The following is a 19,638-nucleotide window of genomic DNA, read 5'->3' on the forward strand; positions in this document are numbered from 1 at the left end:
TCCCTAAGGGTAGATTCATAAAAACTGATGGAGGAGTAAAACAGGCTGGGAAATTGCTTTGGAGAGATTGATTTGAGTGGGTTTGTGCATCTCTCTGAATTTACTCCCATGCAGGCAAGCTGTCTGGACAGGCAGCATATGGGTATTTGGCTCTAAATGTGACTGTCTCCAAACCATTGGGTTTTCATCCCTTCACTCCCCATTCCAGCTGCTTTGCTTACACAGGAGTCCATCCCTGGCCCATACAGTTGATTGCAAGGTGAGGCATCCTGTGAGGCCAGGTGTGTCTGTGGCTGTCAGGCAGCTGGAAGAGTCATTTTGGAGAAGTGGCCGTTTGCCAGGGTTGTGTGAGCAAGTGGGGCTGCTGCTTCTGGGACTGCAGTGCTAGGGGAAACCAGAGCAAGCTGCAGTTGAGTTAATAGAGAGGCTCAATAATGAGGTGACCCAGGCAGTATCACTTTCATCCTGGCTCTGCCCTGTGTGATCACAGAGCGGGAGTTTGCACTGCTCTGATTGGCAGCTCAAAGTGCTGCGCATAAGCAGATTAGGGCTATCAAAGGGCCCTGCGATAAGCTCGTTTTCACTAATGATTTTTGGGCTTGCCATTATGCAAAGGGCATTAAAAGGGGGAAAAAAGACATTTCTGTTAGCACCGTCTGTCTGGGATTTACTGCTCTGTGGAGTGAGCAGTTGGCACAGGCAGCCAGCCTTCCCTGCAGGGAGGGCAGCAGCATGCACAGCAACCAGGAGTGTGAGATGGCCATTAGAAAGGGAGCTCTGGCAGGGAAGAGCAGCTCTGCTCACTTTTAGAATGACCTTCTCTTTGAGGAAAACTCAGCTTCATTAACATACCAGTCCCAGGCATTCCTCCACCTCGTTAATTGAGCTAATGATGTCTTAGAGCTGCACAATAGGCAGGTATGAAAATGGAGAAAGGTTCAGATCATGTGGTTATAAATATTTGAACACTGAGAGCAAATTCTGAATATGGGGATTTGTATACCTGTTTCAGATAGCTTTTGTATTGATAGCAAAGGTTGAAGTAATTCTCCTGCCATGTGAATTAATTCCATCAGTGGATGCTCTTATCCTTGAACACACTTAATCAGAGACAGCTCCATGCATAAATGAGTCCTTCAGAGTCTCACAACAGTCCAAGTAAGAGAAACGTTTGTTTCATGGACTCATCAAGACAGACATCTTATCATGACCTACTCTACCTATTGTCTGCTCACAAGGCATCTCGCACCAGTCTGGTTTTAAGGTTGCCACTTCACTGGCCCGTGGTGCAGTAGCTGACTGGTTCTGGCTTCTGTTTAGTCAGAGAAATGTGCATAGGCTGGAAGAGATTTGGCATTTAGCCACAGGAGAACCTTGGTTTGACCAGCAAAGCCCTGCTCACACTGAAGGACCTAAGAATCCTTAGACTGACCCAAGAAGTGACCTGGGTCTTGGTTTACAGGCCCCTACTTAAAAAGATTTCTGATGGCGCTCTATTCTATGACAGAAGCCATTGGCAGTTGCTGAGCTATTCAGTGAGGGTGACAAACCACTGTCTGAACAGTCCCAATGCAGGGTGGAGTCTTGAGTACTGGGGGACTCAAAATCAAGTAGGTCTTTCAGAAAGCTGTGCTTTACCTTGGCAGAAGTTGTGTGCACAGTACAAAACTTCCAGGCAGAAATCCTTTAGTCTTTACTTAGCAACACCTTGTATTAGATGGTTCAGTTGGTCCCCTTTGGTCTTAGAATTTACTAATCTAGAAACACTACAGCTCCTAGCTTCAAATTGGTCTCCTCCCTGCATTTTTCCATCTGGTTGCCCTGAGAAAGGCAGTTAGATCATGGAGCTTGACACGTTCAGGTGGGACACAAAATGCAGGAGCAGTCAGATTCCTGCTTTCCAAAAAGCCTCTCTTCAGTCTCTATTCCTGTCCCTGACAAACCAGTCATGGGACAGGTAGGAGGCCCATGATCAGTAATGACTCACTAATGGGCTGGAGAAGGATGCTGGTCTTGCTTTTCTTGTGGCATCCATGCTCAGGAGTAGTGGCCATGCTTGTGTGGAAAGGCCAGAGGGAGTCAATGCCCTTTTGAACCCTTCAGCAGTGCAGCTGAGACCTCATCTCCTGAGCAGGCAGCTGCTTTCTAGGTTGTCTTTCCTGCTAAGCTGCTCACTTAGCTGCTGCAAACAGTACAAGCAGTGCTGCTTGGAGGGCCTGAAGAGCACGGGGGAGTTTTCCAGGAGTCTGCAGTGCCTCAGGCAAGAGGAATGATGCAAGAGAGAAGCATCAGCTCTGTGCCCATTAGGCCTTGGCATTAAAATGCTGTTCTCCCTTGAAATACTAAGGTGGGTCCTAAGTCTGCCTTTTCCCTAGCCTGAGGAGCAGGTGGGTTGGATGGTGCACGGAGTTGCTATGGGCCGTCGGGGGAGGCTGTCGTGAGTAGCCTGGAGGCAGCAGAGGTTTGCACAGTGTGTGTAGGTACATCTGCATGTGTGGGTGCATGCTGGCCACCCAGTCTGCTCTTTGCTGGCCCCAGGAGGGACACTTCAACTCCTTGTGCATTTTAAGTTGATCCTGCTCATGTTATCAAGTTTTATTTTGCTTTCTTTAAGTGTTAATCTGAGTTTTTGACTTGCACATCATATGTGTGACTCTTACCCAGCCAACAGCCAACTTTTGACTTACCCACACTGCCATCCAAAGCTACCTGTGGAGAATGAGCTCACTGCTGCATGCCAAGGGAAGCTGTGGAGGTTCTGTCAAAGCACATCTCTTCTGTGAAGGGCAGACAGTGGCAAAAGAAAGGTTTGCCGAGCCCCTTGTGTCCTCACCTGTCCTGTCTGAGGAATGCCACCAGGCACTTTGTCTATATTATGCCCTCCATTGTAGGTGTTGCTTTGGTGCTATATCTTCCTACTCTCTTCCCTGCCACTTCTCTGCTGATTAAGCAAAAGAGTGTGAGGATTCACGTTCTACCCCTGCTCCCTTTTCACTATACCAGATGGCAGGGCTGATCCTGTGCTGCCTCCCTCACTTAGGCAACTGTTTGCTTCCACACATTGGTGGAAGCATTGCTTTGACTTCTCTTTCCTCCAGTGTAGGTCCCATAGCAGCAGCCTGACTGCTCGGGCATCATCTCCTGCAACTCCATCACTGTCTACTCTCCTCCATCTTTCATCTCTTCAGGCATCTGAACCCAAACATCAGGAACGTTCCCTGCTCTCTGAGCACAGTGTGGACATTAAAAGTTACATGCACTCTGCAGCTGTTTCTGCAAGCCAGTGGGCCTTGTTCCCAGCAAGCAGAGGTCACTGGTGGCATTGGAAGGTCCTGCTGCCCTCTGCTCTCCCAGATCTTCTGCCACTGCCCACCTGTGCCCAGCAAAGCTAAGGCAGCATTGCTGAGTGCTTGAATTGCCTGAGGTCCTTGCTGCCATGTGGAGTGATGTAGGTTGTGTTCACCTGTGAGCAGGCAGGGTTGTTCCTGTGCCCCTGCAAGGCTGGCTCTGCTGCATTGGTGGCTGCAAGGACTGAAGCATGGGGAAGGGCAGCAGTCTTTTTTCAGGCATTTCTGTGTTTCTGGGTGCAGTGAAGAATGGAAGCTGCCTTTCACCTTCACCTGCCATGGCAAAGCAAGATACTTTTTACTCTGTTATTGCTTGGCCACACAGCTTTCCAGACTTAGAGCAACAGTGTGCATTTTTTTTTTTTTGTGATGATGGCCTGCCCCCTCTGCTTAGGGCTGTTTCCTTCTGGATGAGCACCCAGGGATGGAGCCATCTCCCTTGTTACTTCCTGGACTATGTGGGCTCCTTTCCTTCTCCAGATTTGCACTCTTGCCTTCTGTGCAGGCATCCCAGGGCAGTGAGGCCAAATGACAGGGGGCTGATGCTGCTGTGAGAGGGCTCCCAGAGCTGCTGCCAGAGCCCTGGTGCAACCAGGCAGCAGTTCTGCGAGGCTGGAGAAGGGAATGAACCAGGCAGATGTTCTAAAGATGCTTTGCTTTGTGCAGATCATCTCTCTTCTTCTACCCAGATTTGTTTCGCTGCTCTTCCCCAGTGTGCTGTGTGGAGACACTTCTCTCCCAATGATCCCAATGAGAAGCAGCTGTTGCCTGGATCCCATTCCTCCTCCTGTGGACAGATAACATTGCCAGGGCTTAGAAGTTAATGCAAACTGCAGGTGCTTTTTTGCCTGGGATGGGGCAAGACCTGCTTACTTTGCACTGTACATCCATCGGTCAGGAGTTTACTGAGGCAGGTAATCAGTGTGGCAGGCATGAAGCAGTCAGTCCCAGATTCCAGGGACATGTGCAAAGCAGCACAGCCACATTATCTCCTGTTCCTGCATGGTGCCTGGCCCCACCTGGTTAGGATGCAGATACAGCTGATGGTCAAGATTTTAAACCCTACCAGGACAAACTCCAACCTCAGTCACCTGCTTTCCTTATCCACTTTTGTTTCCTCCGCTTGTCTAGGAGTGAGTTTTCACAAGCCTTCCTACAATCTGGTGTGTGAGCTTCCCTTCTGCCACTCTTGCCTTCTGCAGCTTCCTACTTTTCTGGTTTCCATCTGCTTCAGATCTTCACTGAAAGCATCTTTCTTCTCCCTCCCAGTCTCTCTCTTGCACCCTCCACATGCCTCGCTTTCCTTACTGCCATTTGTTGTGTTTGGTAAAGTGGGTGTCCAGAACTGCTTTGGGAAGAGGTGTTCTCTGATGCAGAACAGCACTTCCATCTCCACACTGCTCATCTGGCCTTCAAATAAAAATTGTCCCCCTAGTGCCATCTTTGATGATCTGTGAGGATGGCAGGCACTTGTCCACATGTATGTTCAGCGCTCCGTTGGCTGGGTAAAAGTTCCCTGTGCATTTTGGTTTGTCCTTCCATTCATTTCCCTTCATCTCCCCACTTCATTTATTTATCCCCAGCCCCCTCCGCCCCACCCCAAGAAGTCGAGTGTGTAAGCACCAGCTCCACCACCATCCGGGTAAGTTGGGTGCCACCGCCCGCCCAGAGCCGCAATGGGCTCATCACCCAGTACTCCATTGCCTACCAGGCAGTGGAAGGAGATGACAACACCAAGCATGTGGTGGATGGCATTGGACGGGAGCATTCCAGCTGGGAGATCAAGGACCTGGAGAAATGGACAGAATACAAGGTGTGGGTAAGGGCTCACACCGATGTGGGGCCAGGACCGGAGAGCATCCCCGTGCACGTGCGCACTGACGAGGATGGTAGGTGCTGCTGAAAGCTCCTTCAGCTGCTGCCAAGGGTTAACCAGCACTCTCCTAAATGGGTTGCTGGAAAGGGGTGGAAAGGGAGGAGCAGGGACATTGACCTAGGAGCGGCTTTCAAGCAGGACCAGAGGGTATCAGGAGCAATGCTCCAGGGAGCAGATCTCAACAGTTGCCCTGGAGTTGGGGTTGGGGAATTGCTTTGCTGGCCCTTGTTCTGCCTCCAGGTTGTGTCAGATATCTCATTGTGGTCCTTCAGGGTCCTATTTGTGATAGCAGTGCTTCCTGTTAATGCAGGGAGGCATTGCTCTGCTTTCTATTGTGGTTTATAGTAGGTGGTGGTGGATTTGATTTTATTGAAGGTAGAATGAGCTCTCCCAGCCAAAGGCTTCTCTTATGAGATCAGGACTTAAAGTTTACTTGTTGACCTGAAATCCAGCAAACTAAAGAGGAGGAAAGCAATCCATTTGAAAGTTGTAGATACTGCAGGAAAGCTGCTTCCTGCTCCAGCTTCCAGGCAAGCCACAGCTTATATAAAGCTTCTCTTCCACTCGAGAGTCAGAATACCACACGTACAGAGCACTTTACTGGATACGACAGCTTTAAAAAGAAATTGCTTTGTATTAGCAGGGCTGTCAGTTATGTCATCATGATTTAAGCCATTTCCTTTGAAAGTGCCAGAGCTCAGGGTAACAGTAGGAGCTCCCATGGCTTCATGCTGACCCAGGAAAGCTGCAGATTTAATGGGAGAAGAAAGAGATGGAGCATCCAGGCAAAGAAAGCATGATCTCTGCATTACCCAATCAGTGTAGGAAATTGAAACCAGACATGTTACAGTTTCCCTAAATGGGCTGCCACTGTCCGCCATGTCTCCATGGCTCTGAAAGTGGCGTCTGGGAATGCTTGCTGACTGCATTCCTGGGCTGGCAAACACATCTGTGTGTGTCCTGCTGCCTGTATTGTTTGCTTCAGTTCTCATTCAGCAGAATTGTAGCCCAGGGGAAGCTGTTACCCCAGAAATGTCGCAACAAGCTCTCTCAGTTAGTTTTTGGGCACCGTGGTTGGACATTCCAGCTTAGCTGTCAGGAGTGATTTTATATTCTTCTGACATGCTGATGCTCAGTAGATACCCATGATGAAGTGATGAGAAATCCTAAACTGTGATCTGAAAACAAATTGAACTTTCCCTGTTTGGACCTCAGATGCAGCACATACTTCCCATAGTGGGGCAGGACCGAGTTCCTCAAAACACTGTGGTCTGCTCATATTCACATCTTTTAGTGTCCCTGCAACATCCCCATATCGTGTCCTGCCGAGGCCTCCCGCCTTCCTGTGCCAGCAGAGCTTGACACACAGCTTCTGTCTGGCTCTCAGGGAGGATCTTGTTTTCCACTTGGACTCCCAGCTGTGTGTGTGGGCAGGTGTCTCGCCAGGGCAGGAGAGCCCTGTGGCTTGTGCAAGGTCACTGCTCTAAGTGAATTGTGGATTACAGCACAGGCTGCTCCAGGCAGAAGGGGGTAACTGTTCAAGCACAGCCCCCACCATTCCCACACCTTTAGTTGGCCTCTTGGTGCTAAAATGCTCTGTTCCTCCTTTCTGTATTTTATTAAATTATCTACGATTAGAAGGACATCTGGGGAAAAATAATGAATTGCCCTGCAGCTTAAAAACTGTGCTTACCTGCTGGGTAGCTGTTTCTTCCCATTTAGTTGGTTGAAATAGCAATACTCATTACATCTGCTTGTCAGGTATCCATCCCTAATTATCTGATACTGATTTCTTGCTGTGTTGAGAATTGGGGCGTGTGAGGTTCCAAACCTCCAGATTTTCCCAGGGCAGTGGAAGGTGAAAAGGGTGCTGCAGATGAGGCGATAGGATGGAGCCCAGGTCCTTCACTTGGTACTGGGCACTTGGGTAGGATCAGTATCCTCCACAGAGAGTGAACGCCTCTACTCCCAGCTGCTTCAGCCAGAAGGAGCTTTCCAGGAGCAACTGAGAAGCTAATTTTTTAGAATTGACATTTTTGTCACAGTCAATGCAAGAGCGAAATATAATAAGGAGGTAATTTTTCCAAATGGTAAATAGGGTATAAATACATTTTTAAACGGGCCTCACCTTGCAAGAAAATTGATATTTTCTGGGCAGTGTAATTTTTCATTTTATTATCAAAAAGCATTCAGCTAGCCGTGCATGAAATACAGTCCCCAGAGCTGTCACAATCCCCACAGGCCCCTTTATCTGGCTGAGTTCAGTGACTGCTGTCTCTGAGCTCTGGGTTATTGTTTTAGGATGGTGCTTTTCCCCCTCATTAAAGTCTCACTGTAGGTACCAAGGCTCCCTGCAGAAGAGGCAAAGCACCCAGTCATGTACGTGGGGCTGTTGGCCTTCCCTTCAGATGGGTCTGAGAGGAGGTGCTGTGTCAGGCAAGATGCCGAGAAGGCTTTAAAACCTCTGCCTGTGCCCCAGGGCATCCTGAGCTGCAGGGAGTCACCATATTCTTTATATTCTGCTGTGTTCTTGTATTCTTCCTTGCTCCCCTACTGCTGGAGATGAGAGGGAGAGACGGACCTTGGGTCTGATTCAGCACAATGACTTCCATTAGGGTGCTCCTGCATATCACAATTATGCTGTTTCTTACTGAGAGTAGCAAAAGGGAAGGGGTCAGGGATGTGGTCTTGCTGAAGGACTGCAGTGAGATGTCCTGGGCAGGTACAGGAAGCTTGTACCAGTGGGGCCGTCCTGGCAGGGAGGTGGGGGGAAGGTAGCAAGGGAGTGAGAGGTGGTGGCAGTGGTTGTGTGGTGCCTGCTAACTGTTCTCCCGTGTGTGTTGCAGTGCCCAGCGCCCCACCGCGAAAGGTGGAGGTGGAGTCTGTGAACTCGACTGCCATCCGCGTGAGCTGGAAGCTGCCCATCTCCAACAAGCAGCACGGGCAGATCCGCGGCTATCAGGTTACCTATGTGAAGCTGGAAAACAACGAGCCCCGAGGGCAGCCAGTGATCAAGGATGTCATGCTGTCAGAAGCACAGGTACAGCGTGGGGACCACCAGATGGTGGGCATGGCACCTTCCCTCTCTGCAGAGGGCAGGCTGGCTGGGTCCAAGTATTTCTTGGCCTCGTGTTGCAGCTCCAGAGTGTGGGACTCAGTCTCCCTGAGCAGGGCAAGCAGTTTATCCTTAAACTATGGCTTAAACATGGGTAAAAAGTTTAATCAGGGAAGGATTACTGTAGAAAAGGTGACTTATTGGATGATGTTTCTCTCTTACCCCTCCTCTGATATGTACCTCTGCCTGCCACATCCCGTGCAGACTCCAGCTGGAGAGAACTGTGCTTTGCCAGTCCACTTACAAACGGTCAGAAAGTTTTAAATAAGCCTTGAGTCTGTTTCTTTTGTGATGCTGATTATGTTCAGGGCAAAGTGTCTTTCTTGATAGCATCTACCCGGGTGCTGCCTGCTTGTAGGGCACAGGGGTAGCTCTGCATCCCTGCATGGGCACAGCATGCCAGGCAGAACAGTACTCCTGGCTCAGCAAAGCTTCCCCTCCCTCCTTTTTACAGGGCAGGGACTTGGTGTTGCATTGCTTCTTGAAACAAAACTGTAGGAGAAGCTAACCTAGTCTGGGAAGGGCTGGGGAGGAAGAAAAAAATTAGGTAGAAGCCCACATGCCCTGTAAATTACTTTGTCTCTGCAATCCCCACACAGCAATCTGTTCATATTTAGGCCATCTTGTGGATACCTCACTGTCTGGGAGCTGCAGCCCCTTCCCTGACACAGCTTCAGGCACAGCTGTGCACTCTGCACAGCCCAGGAATGCATAGTTGCCTCTTTGCCAAGGTCCAGGGAAGTTTTTGGTGCCCTGTGTGCAATGAAATACAACTCTTCCTTGGAGCAGGGGTCCTTCATCCTGGATGACTCACGCTGGTCTCAACTAAGATAATTGTATAAATGAAGAACAGGATCTGCTGCTGTTGGAAGCAACGAGGAATCGATTCAGAGCTGGCTTGCTTGAATGATGCCCAGTATAAATACTGGAGAGCTGCAACGATTAATTGATCTGTCTCCTGAATGCAGCTGTGAATCATTTATGCTTTGTCAGTGGGGAGTGCAGTGCACAGAGGCAGCTTTAGTCCCCATTCATATTCCAAAGGATAAAACTCAGTAATAATGTGGAAGGGGAAAACTTTAAAGAGAGAAAATACTTTGAGGGTCCTTGCAGTGTTGTCTGGAGCACGTCTCTGTTTATGTTTCAGATGTTGCTTTGTTGTAATAGCTAGAGAAGCTGCTTACTGCCCTTTACTTATGCCAGGAGGACATAATCTTCTGTGTTGTTAGAAAAATTGAGGCTGTGTTGTTCAGCTGGAGTTTGGAGTTAATGGGTTGGTCCCAAGTGTAGGTGGGTGAAGTTGGCACTGTTTTTCTTCTTGGTGTTTTCAAATATTTTATGCTTGCCCAGGCAGTTCTTCTTTCATTCCTTACTCATACATTTCAGAGAGAGAAATCCCATGCTGATGTGCAGAATGAGGATGCCAGAGCCAGAAACTCTTGAAGGAGTGCTGGATTTTGCATTAGTTTCAGTGTGTGCCTGAAGGAGGCAAGTTCCTAGAAGTTTCCTGGCCTCTCAGGCCATTTGTCAGTCTTCCATATTTGGTGAATTTATGTGGGAAAGTTCTTGATTTCTGTGATATTTTTTCCTGCTGTGTATGGTGGTGAACTCATCCTCTGTAATTTTTGGAAGTGAAAATGATAGTTGCAGAGAAGCATCTACTCTGAAAGAGTCATGTCACTCCTGGGATAAACTAACGACGACCCTGCAGGGAAGAGGTTTCACTGACTTGGCAGAAGAGATCTCTATTTCCCAAAAGAGTGAGAAGCCAGGCATGACCTGTGCTTGTGATGAAATACATCTGCTCCAGATGCTGAAGAACCCTGTAAGAGCTGCCATCTTTCAGTACAGCAGTGCGTGTCTTTGCGAGCAGCCAGATGAAACTTTAACGAGTGGTCCTGGAAGAGTCATTTTCTATGAAAGAAAACAAAAAGATACACTGGAAAACCTGCCCCTGAAAGTCATAGGATGAAGATGGCCACAGTTCAGTACTCATAAACACTCACAAACATTTTATACCAGTGCACAGGGAGAGAATTAAATGGATTGAAAATCTTGGGGTCAGAGAAGAAAATCTCTGCACAGGTAGGCAGAGCCCCTCCTCCTGCCTAGCCAGGCTGTCTGCTGATTTGAGTAGGTATGTACCACATAATCTGCTGCCTGCAGACAGTGTGAAGACACTGATACTAAAGCTGACTCATGATTTTTCCTTATTGAAGATGAGAAATGGAAAGAGAGTAAACGAAGATGAAAGGCAAAAGGCGAGGGAACGGAGATGTTAGCTATGCAGATAAAATGGATTCAGAGCTTTCAAAACAGTTTGAGCGGAAAGGACTGAAACATCAGGAGAGACGTGGGGGCCCTGGTGCTGGAGAGATCACATTTTATTTTACAGCCTCCTGCCTCGGCAGGGTAATCAGTTATTAAGAAGGTCCTGTGATGGAGCTGAGGCCTCTCCCTCCCCTCTGTGGCTGTGCCTGTGACTGATTACCTCTGTCAGGATTCTGTGTGCCTTCCAGTCTGAGCTCTCACCTCCTACTGACAGCCTGATGGACAAGCAAATGTGACCCTACCCTGTGGAGGAGCAGCCAGGGTTGTGCAGCTGCAGAGCTGGATCAGGTACCTGCAGCACCTCTTGCCTGGGCCGTGCCTGTCACGGCTCAGCCAGGTCCCAAGGTGGGTGGTGGCAGAAGATTCATCTCTGTGCCCTGGCTCTTGCATAAAGCACCAAGAGAGGGCTTTTGAAAGGAGCCCAGAGCTGCATTCCACCACTACTTCAAGTCCTCACCAGCTCTGAGGAGCAAGGGATAGCAGGGCCAGGGGACACAAGCATTAAGCTTGACAGGGGCAGACAGGGACCCACCTCATTTCCTTGATCTCCAATCTGTGGGCAGCTGCTGGATGTTAGGAGGGGCAGTGAGCTTTAACCCCACCCTCCCTGCAGATCCAGCCTGCCCAAATAACTTTGCAGGACTGGCTGGGGACAGCTGGCTACACGGAGGTCAGGCTATGTGGAGTTTCCTGCCACCTTCTCCTCCTGCTGTGCAAACAGAGTCATGGCACAGGAGAGGCATGTGCTGCCCACAAGAAGGGCTGCAGGCTCACAGGGGGGTGGTGTGGTCTCTGCAGGCACCACTTCACCAACCAGCATGCAAACTCAGTGCACATCCCACCAGCTTGCTCCAGAAGAGCAGGAAGAAGAAATGGCAATCACTTCAAGCTATTGGATTGAGATCAAAGGAGAAAGCAGACTTCAATTCTCCCTGGGCAGTACCTACCCCAGGCACAACACAGGAATTTACAGCCTCCCTCTTCCGTGGTGTGATAGTCAAGGATCTTTCTCTGAATGTACTTGGAACATCTCATACATGGGTACTTGTCTAGGTGGGAGTCTGGCATGGGGCTGGGATGTTCTCTGCTTCCTAAGTGGAACAAAACTGCAAGGCATCTTCCAAGAGGCACTTCAGTGAAGGACCGAGATGAAGTCCTGGTACCCTCAGACCCCTCTGCATCTCATTGACCAAGTAACTGAGTTTATGTCTGGAGTTCCACTGTTGCACCACAGTCACTGAAGAAGAGAGGAGAAGGATCTGCAGGAAAACCAATATTGGCTTCCCATAGCTGGGACTGTTGAGGGCTTGAATCTGTCTTTTGCAAGAGCCTTGGTCAGGGAAAACAGCCGTTCCCTGGTGAGACATGACTGTGCTGTGTTGAAGTGTAAAATGAAACATTAAAGCATTGCAGCTGCCATAAATACACACTGTTAGCTTTAGCACTTCCCAGAGCCATCCTGCCTCATGCACACAGCCCTCTCTCAGTTCTTTTTATGACTGCTCCTGGGCTTTTCAGATCAATTTGTCTTACTGACCAACCTTAAACAGTTAAGAAGCAATTGAGCTAGTTTAAGGAAGGAAATGTTTTGATCTGTAGATTAAATTTCCGTAATGAAACTGAATTTCTACCAAGGTATTTATGCAGGCCTGGCTTTTCACAGTTGTTACTCCAGCACAGATCTCAAGGCATTTCTTTGCACTCTGATCTAATGCAAGATTAAAGTCCACTGAAACATTAGAGCAAACAGAGTTTGAACGTTAAACACTCAGTTTAAAATCCTAGGGCATGATAAATTCCCTGCTATGGTGTGCGAGGCCTCCTGAGCCCAGCTCTGCTCTGTTGTTCCTTGCAGTGAGGTGTCACATTCTGCTCCTGTAGCTACATGGAGGCAGGCTGGGTGTTCCCAGCCACGTGGCTTCCACCCACCAGGGACGTGCTTTTGTAGGAGAAGTGGGTGCCAGGCCTGGGATCCTTCCTGTGGCAGGACTTGTGCCAGCTTTTAGATCAGCAGGGAGGAGTGTGTGGCTGCTGACCGTGGTGCGGGCAGGCCAGCATGGGTGGGGCATAAACAGCAATGGCTTGGGTTCGGCTAAGTGTGCAGCCGTGGAAATGGTACCGAGGTGTGTGTGGAAAGAGAGCCTTTAGTAACCACAATACTTAGTGAGGGTCTTGGCTTTATCAAAAGTATGTAGGGGAAACTTGATCTCTTTGCTGAAATTTACCGTTAGGGTGGTTTAGGGAATAATTGTACTGCAGTCTCATGGCATCTAGTAAGTGAACTATAATAAAATCTTAGAGAAACATTTCTCCAACACCTTTTTTGCTCTGAATTTAGAGAATAAAATAGCAAATATTTTGAAAGTATGCCATGTATTTTACTGCTGAGGTGAGTACTATGCCACTGTGATAGGCTGCAGCCTTGGAAAGCCACCTCAAATAGCCTGAGTTCAAAAGGCAACTTGTATCTTTGATGCCGTTTAGTGCTTGTGTTACACTTGCAGCTTCCCAAACACTTCAGCAGTGTTCGCTGAGCTTCCCAGGGTCCTGAGGAAGTTGGTATCTGAGCAGTTTCACAGCTGGCAGGTCAGGCTCAGAAGCAAGGTTTGCTAGGTCTCACACTGTGAATCAGGGGCAATAATACCTATCTTCACTTTCATCTCTGTGCTTGAACCTATGGGCCGGTGCTTCCCCCAGGCAGATTTAGTAACGTGAGCTGTAACACATCACCTTGGCTGAGAGAGTTCTGGTTGATCTCTGCAAGCCTTCTTTGGAACACCAGCCACAAAGAAGGCTGCTGTGGGCATGCGTGCCAGCAGCCAGGCTCTGCTGTCTCACCACCCCAACGCAGCTTTGATGCCCTACAAGCCCAAATCCAGCCAAAAGAGTTCAGAGCCTGTATTGAGCCTGTATGGCCAGGAATCCATGTGAGCTTTTGGTGGAGATTAGTTTGTGTAGAAGCTTTCCCTGCAGGGCTGCTATTGCCAAATGAGTGTTTGCCATTTGGTGTTGTGTAATTGGGAGTGAGAAGCTGTTTCCTCAGTACATGCACAAGCTTGAACCTCTCTCCAAGCCACACACCACTGTTGGAGAGGAGCAGCTTAGTGTGAAGCTCTGTGTGAGATCTCAGCTTCTCTTGCACTGTTGATGACAGATGGCGCTTTTTGGTTTTCTGAAGTCCCCAGAGCATTTTGCAAGTGATACAGGAAAAAGAAGCTCTAGAAATGCTATATTGGTGCTTCTCTGAAGAGAGTGCCTCTGTTTTGTGTGTTGAAGTCTTTGGTTCTCAACAAGAGATGGTGACTGGAGGATCACTAGAACAGAAACTGGAGATTAGGCAACAGAACTGTTGAGAGTGACTTGTGAGGCAGCAGTCATCCTCAGAGCCTAGTTGGTACAACCTGTCCCTTCTTGCTTCTGCTCGTGGAAGAGGCAGAAAAATGCAAACAAAGCCAGAAGGGGAAGGTACTGCAAAGTACAAAAAGTAAGGGGGGATTCTCCACCCGAGTGAGAAGGAAGCTCTTTGTCTGTTTGTGTGAATGATCTCAGACTCATTGCTCAGGCTAGCAGCATGTCAAAAATTGCTCTATGCCATTTCTTCCCTTGGCACAGCCTGTGTCAAGTGACCCTCTGTGTATAAGTGTTGTAATTCCCCCAACCCAGTTCTGCTAACCCCTGCTGTTGTCGTCATTGTCATCCCTTTCCTACACGTTGCCCCTTAAAATTCTGTGTCTCCATTTTTCTCTCCTCCTTCCTTTCTCCCTCGTCAGTGGAGAGCTGAGGACTCCGTCGACCATGTAAGTACCACTTGTGTGTATTCCAGGTTGGAAGAGAGGGGTTTGGTAAATCGATTTGTGAATTTTGTAGACACAGTACTGTCAAAACATTCCTTTCACTCCCTTAATGAGGCTGGAGAGTTACATTGTGAAACCTTCCACAAGCAGCAAATCCAGAAAGAATTGGCATTTAGATTGCTCCTAAATGCAAAAACGCAATTGACATTTCCTATAATCTGTATTTTCAGCTTGTTGCAGTGTAGTTTTGGGCAGGTTCAAGTGATCAACTCAGGAGATTCGTCCTGCAGTAGTTGGCCCACCAAGTTATGTGGTAAAATTAGATACATAATCTTTAAACGACATTGATCGTAGTCATGACAAATAACCTACACCCTCAACCATGACCTTTGGTTGAAACACAGATAGTAATAAGAAAACAATCACATTTAAACAGTTAAATTCAATTTTTCCCCACATAATTCTGAGATATAAATTTGAAGGAACAAACTAGAAAATGACCTTTTTAGAGTCGGCAATTCAATTACGTGCCCTACTGTGAGCTTCCCCAGCACGATGCATTTCTCCTCCTGCTTTATACGGAGCATTCTTGCTCGGAGTGGCTTTGTCATGACAGCACTGTGTTTGCATTATGCAATCAGACCTTCTTTCATCCATCCCTCGTCTCTCTCCCCTCCTCCCAGCTTGCTTGCTTCGCTCCCGGTGGCATGCTTCCGCGTGAGAACTTCTCTTTGCATGGGTTTGGGAGGAGTGAATTCTCTTGGGACGTTCAGAGTCTGCAGGTTTTGTGAGAGTGCTTCCCTGCGGGTCCACTGGCACCGGTGGGACTGTGCGTCCCCTCACCCGCACACACCATCTGCTGCAGGGGCGGAGTGGGGTCGGACTCTGGTTCACACGGTGATTTTGGCGGGGTTCTTGTTGGTGCTTGTTGATACTTCTCTGGGCTGGCTGGTTCTGCGATGGTAACGTGGTGATTTGGATGAGTAAGCCTGGGCAGGTAACCTGAACCAGCAGCACTGACTGGAAATCAGCAGGTTTAATAGTGTGGGTGTTTGTGCGAGTGAGTGATGGGAGAGTGGCTGCATTCTGAGAGCAAGCACAGGAACCCCTTGTACCCCTCAAGCTGGCAAGGATCCCCTGGGCAGGGGTCAGACCCCTGGAGCAGCTTCTGACAGTGCCCGTGCTGCCTGTTCTCAGCAGCTCAAACTTAACCCACTTCATCTCTGCTCGTCGCCTTGTCTAAAGGGGTAAATAACCAACGTGGAGCTGCTGCCTCTGTTCCAAAAGCTTCTCCAGCCTGCTCATCTCTTGCTCCCTGACCCAATGGGCTATTAGTGCTAATGGCCCAGACACTCCCACAGCACCACAGATGAACGCTGCTCAGGGGTACCTGCCCAAGCTGCTGGGAGCTGCTGAGCTCACTGAGCTCACTCCTTCACAGGCCTGGCCAGCCAGGCTTGGCACCAGTCACATTGCTGCTGGAGGCCAGGAGGGAAGAGCAGTGCTCCTCGCTTTGATCTCAAATTGAAGTGCAGAGCCATGCCCTCCTCCTGCCCAGAGGAAGCCAGAGCTTGCAAGGATGCACCCTGTGAGTCCGCCCCCCTCCCAGACCTCCCACGATGGAGGTTTTCCCTCCAGGTCTTGCCAGGGCCTTGCGCTGACCTATCCCATCCCTGCAACCCAGTGCCTGGCAAGGAGGGTGAACACAATGCTTAGAGCTGCAGGTGCTCCCTGCCCGGGGCCCCCCACCCCTGCACTGCCTCCCTGGCCTCCCCACAGCTCTGCTGCAAGACACAACTTTAAAAGCCCTGGAATTATCCCCCAAGAGATTCTCATAGCCAGGTGAACTGGCTTTTGCTCTGGTTCACAGCTCCTTAGTCCTCTTACTTAGCTTTCACTCAGGACCATATCTGGATCAGATCTCCCTCTTGGCAGAAGCCGTGGGAGAGCAGAGCTGCTGGCATGGGTTGCTGGTGGGTCCCTGGAAAGGCCAAGTGTTAAAGGCAGGGGTTGAAATGAGGCAGGTGAGTGTTGGAGTGGCAGAAGTTGTTTGTTGGCTCTGTGCAACATGTGTGTGAGCACGATGCATGAGTGTGAGCCAGGGAGTGCTGTCAGTGTGTTGCTGTTGGAGACACTGACCTTGGTGCCTTCCTTTGGCTCACTCCAGTAACAAGTATTTACTCTTCTCGTTTGCCTCCTCTCTGCCTCGTGAATGTGCTCCCAGGAGACAGTCATTGGAGGCCTGCTGCCAGAAACCACCTACTCCGTCACAGTTGCTGCCTACACCACCAAAGGAGATGGTGCCCGCAGCAAGCCCAAAGTCATCACCACCACAGGGGCAGGTGAGTGTGGGGAGCAGTGTCACAGCCTCGTGGGGTGGTGGTAAAACCTCCCAGGAGGTGCGTGGGGAGCATGGCCAAGGCCAGGAGGAAGCAAGAGGGGTGGAGATGCTGCAGAGGTACAAACTCTTGTGATCTCTAGCCCATGCTTAACAGACTTTGCCACTGGATCACCTGAGCAAACTGCAGCAAACAGATGGAGATACTCTACCGGGGCTGGTGAGAGAACATTGAAACTCATGGGTCTGAGCTCATCTGCATAGTCCAGAGACCTGGGAAGAGGAGGCCTGAAAGTCCAGGCTCTCCCTCAGCTTTGGAGTCCTGGCCTGTTCTCACCTTGTTCCTTTAGGCAAGTGCCATTTCTTGCTTCCTGTGGTGACTGCAGTGCTGCCTGGAAGGGCCCCTGGCACAGCGGGCTCCTAAGAGGCACAGCTCTCCTCTGCCATTGATGCTGCTTACGTAGCTGAGCCTGGCTGCTCCTAGAGCCATGGTAAAACTTGGAATGCAACAAATCTGCCACAGAAGTGCTGCAGACACAACTTCTAGGTCCTGGTGATTCCAGCTGGCTTGGTTCTGCTGTCTCAGTAGGTCGTACCTGCGCCTGCAGCTGGAGCACCCAGGAGTCATCTGGCCCTTCCCTCCAGGTGTGGTCAAACTTGCCTTTGGCAGTGGTACCAACTAGTTGACCCTGTCTTGTCCACTCACTAGCCTGTCCTACAACCAATAATCCTGCTGCTTCCTCACACCAGCCACAGGAACAGCATTTACCAGTTGTTATTATGGGAATGCAGCTTGTGCAAACTGAGAGCGTTTGTTCCTGGTGCTTTTAAACAAGGAACAGCTTGCTATTTCCTCCGCGCTGCATATGGGGAGCTCCAGAGGTAGTTTCCACTGTCACAATCTCAAATGCTGTCTCCCTGGTGCCTTGCCATGATGTATTTTCTGTTCATCAAATTGCTACAGCTGTCCTATAAACAGGAAGAGCTTCCTAAACATCCCAGTGTTGTACTGTAAACCACAGTGGATCTTCCCATGTTATGATGCACATTTTAAGGTTAATATTTGGAATCAGCTTTGAAAATACTGTGTCCCTTAATATTAGCTGCTGTTAGACATTGTATTATGAGTGCAAGGAGGATGGCACTGGCAATGGCAATGTAATTATATGTCTTAAATACCTATAAAACCGCTCTGAGGGCCTTTGTACAGGCTCGACTGCGGGCATGACCTCAAAGGGGAGCGTTGGTGTCGCCCTCTGATGGCAGAAAGCGGGCATCATTCTGGCAAATACGGTTTTCTCTTGTGCTCGCTCAGCTGTGGGCTCACACATTTCAAAAATCTGCAAGGATATTTAACTAGGTTTGGCCGCAATCCCTTTTCTTTTTTTTTTTTCTTTTTTTCATATCTGTGGCCCCAATGCCTTTAACTCTGAGTATCTTCCCTATCAGTTGATTTGTTTACAAATCTGAGCTGATATGAAGACGCATCCTTTTTTTAACTGAAGGAGATCAAGGTATTAAACATCAATTTAAAGCCATCAGTTCCTAACCAGTGACGGCGACACCCCTTGACTCGTGCAGCATAAGCAAAAATCCTGTGGAACTCTTATGTTCACCTCTCCCATCGACACTGACATCACGAATCTGCTCCTCAACTAAACCAAAATATATTCTGATGGCAAACAGCCCACCCAGCTCTGCTCGCTGCCTCTGCAGATGGTAGAACTGCAAGGTTTCAGGATGAAATTTGTCTGCCTCCAGACAGACCAGGGCGCTGGAATCGGGCTTCGGGGTGTCTCTTGTGGTGCAGTGCCTCAGGGCCAGCATGGCCTGGTGCTGTGCGCTGGCTCGAGTGTCTGAAGACCATGACTGGGAGGACGGGATTCAGATCTTCTCTGAGATAAATATGATGCTTTGAGGTACCTTAAACGTTTCCTGTGAAAGGGGATGAATTTTGGGGCTGGATATGGCTGAATTTATTTCTGGTTTAAATGGCAGCACTTGGGAAAATGGCAACCGAGAGCTGGCTGGCTCCAGCTTCCCTCGCCACCGGATTAGGGTCAGTCTGCCTCTATCCCTGTGAATTGTCTGTCATCCTCTTCACCCTGTTGTCTGAACTTTCCCACTTTCCTCAATCCTCACGGACTGAGCAGCACGGAAGCGGTCCTTCCTTCCCTCCTCCCAGGCTATAGATGGTCATTGTGTGTTTATGTTGCAGTCCCAGGGAAGCCCACCATGATGATTAGCACGACAGCCATGAACACAGCCCTCATCCAGTGGCACCCACCCAAGGAGATGGTAGGGGAGCTGCTGGGTTACCGGCTGCAGTACAGACGTCTGGATGAGGAAAAAATGAACACGATAGACTTCGGGAAGAGAGACCATCACTACACAGTGACCAACCTGCACAAGGGGGCCACGTACCTCTTCAAGCTGTCTGCCAAGAACAGAGCTGGCCCAGGAGAGGAGTTTGAGAAGGAGATTACAACTGCCGAAGATGTGCCGAGCGGCTTCCCGCAGAACCTGCGTGTGGTGGGTCTCACCACTTCCACCACAGAAGTTGCCTGGGACCCCCCGGTCTTGGCAGAAAGGAACGGCAAGATCGTCAACTACACAGTGGTATACAGGGACATAAATAGCCAGCAGGACCTGGCTAACATCACCAAGGACACAAGTATCACTTTGACAAATTTGAAACCTGATACCACTTACGACATCAAAGTGAGAGCCCGCACCAATAAGGGGGCTGGGCCACTCAGCCCCAGCATCCAGTCCCGGACCATGCCTGTAGAGCAAGGTAAGTGCCCCTCTAACAAACCCTAACAGGAAGCTCTGCC

At 49.4% G+C, this 19,638-nt stretch overlaps 1 protein-coding gene across 13 annotated transcripts in view; it reads left to right on the top strand.

Annotated features, from left to right (window-relative positions):
• The window catches only part of PTPRF (protein tyrosine phosphatase receptor type F), a 286,072-nt gene that overhangs the window by 217,692 nt on the left and 48,742 nt on the right, over nt 1-19,638 (top strand). For 5 of the 13 annotated variants that reach the window (XM_031058681.1, XM_031058684.1, XM_031058683.1 and 2 more), the window contains 5 exons: nt 4,931-5,236; nt 8,070-8,263; nt 14,440-14,466; nt 16,688-16,805; nt 19,020-19,598. In XM_031058681.1, coding sequence (XP_030914541.1) covers nt 4,931-5,236; nt 8,070-8,263; nt 14,440-14,466; nt 16,688-16,805; nt 19,020-19,598 — 1,224 coding nt within the window. The remainder of the gene's footprint in view (nt 1-4,930; nt 5,237-8,069; nt 8,264-14,439; nt 14,467-16,687; nt 16,806-19,019; nt 19,599-19,638) is intronic. The other 8 variants (XM_031058686.1, XM_031058687.1, XM_031058688.1 and 5 more) reach the window with 3 other exon arrangements.

The sequence above is a fragment of the Geospiza fortis genome, unplaced genomic scaffold (genome assembly GCF_000277835.1).
Source record: "Geospiza fortis unplaced genomic scaffold, GeoFor_1.0 scaffold333, whole genome shotgun sequence".
Lineage (NCBI taxonomy): Eukaryota > Metazoa > Chordata > Aves > Passeriformes > Thraupidae > Geospiza > Geospiza fortis.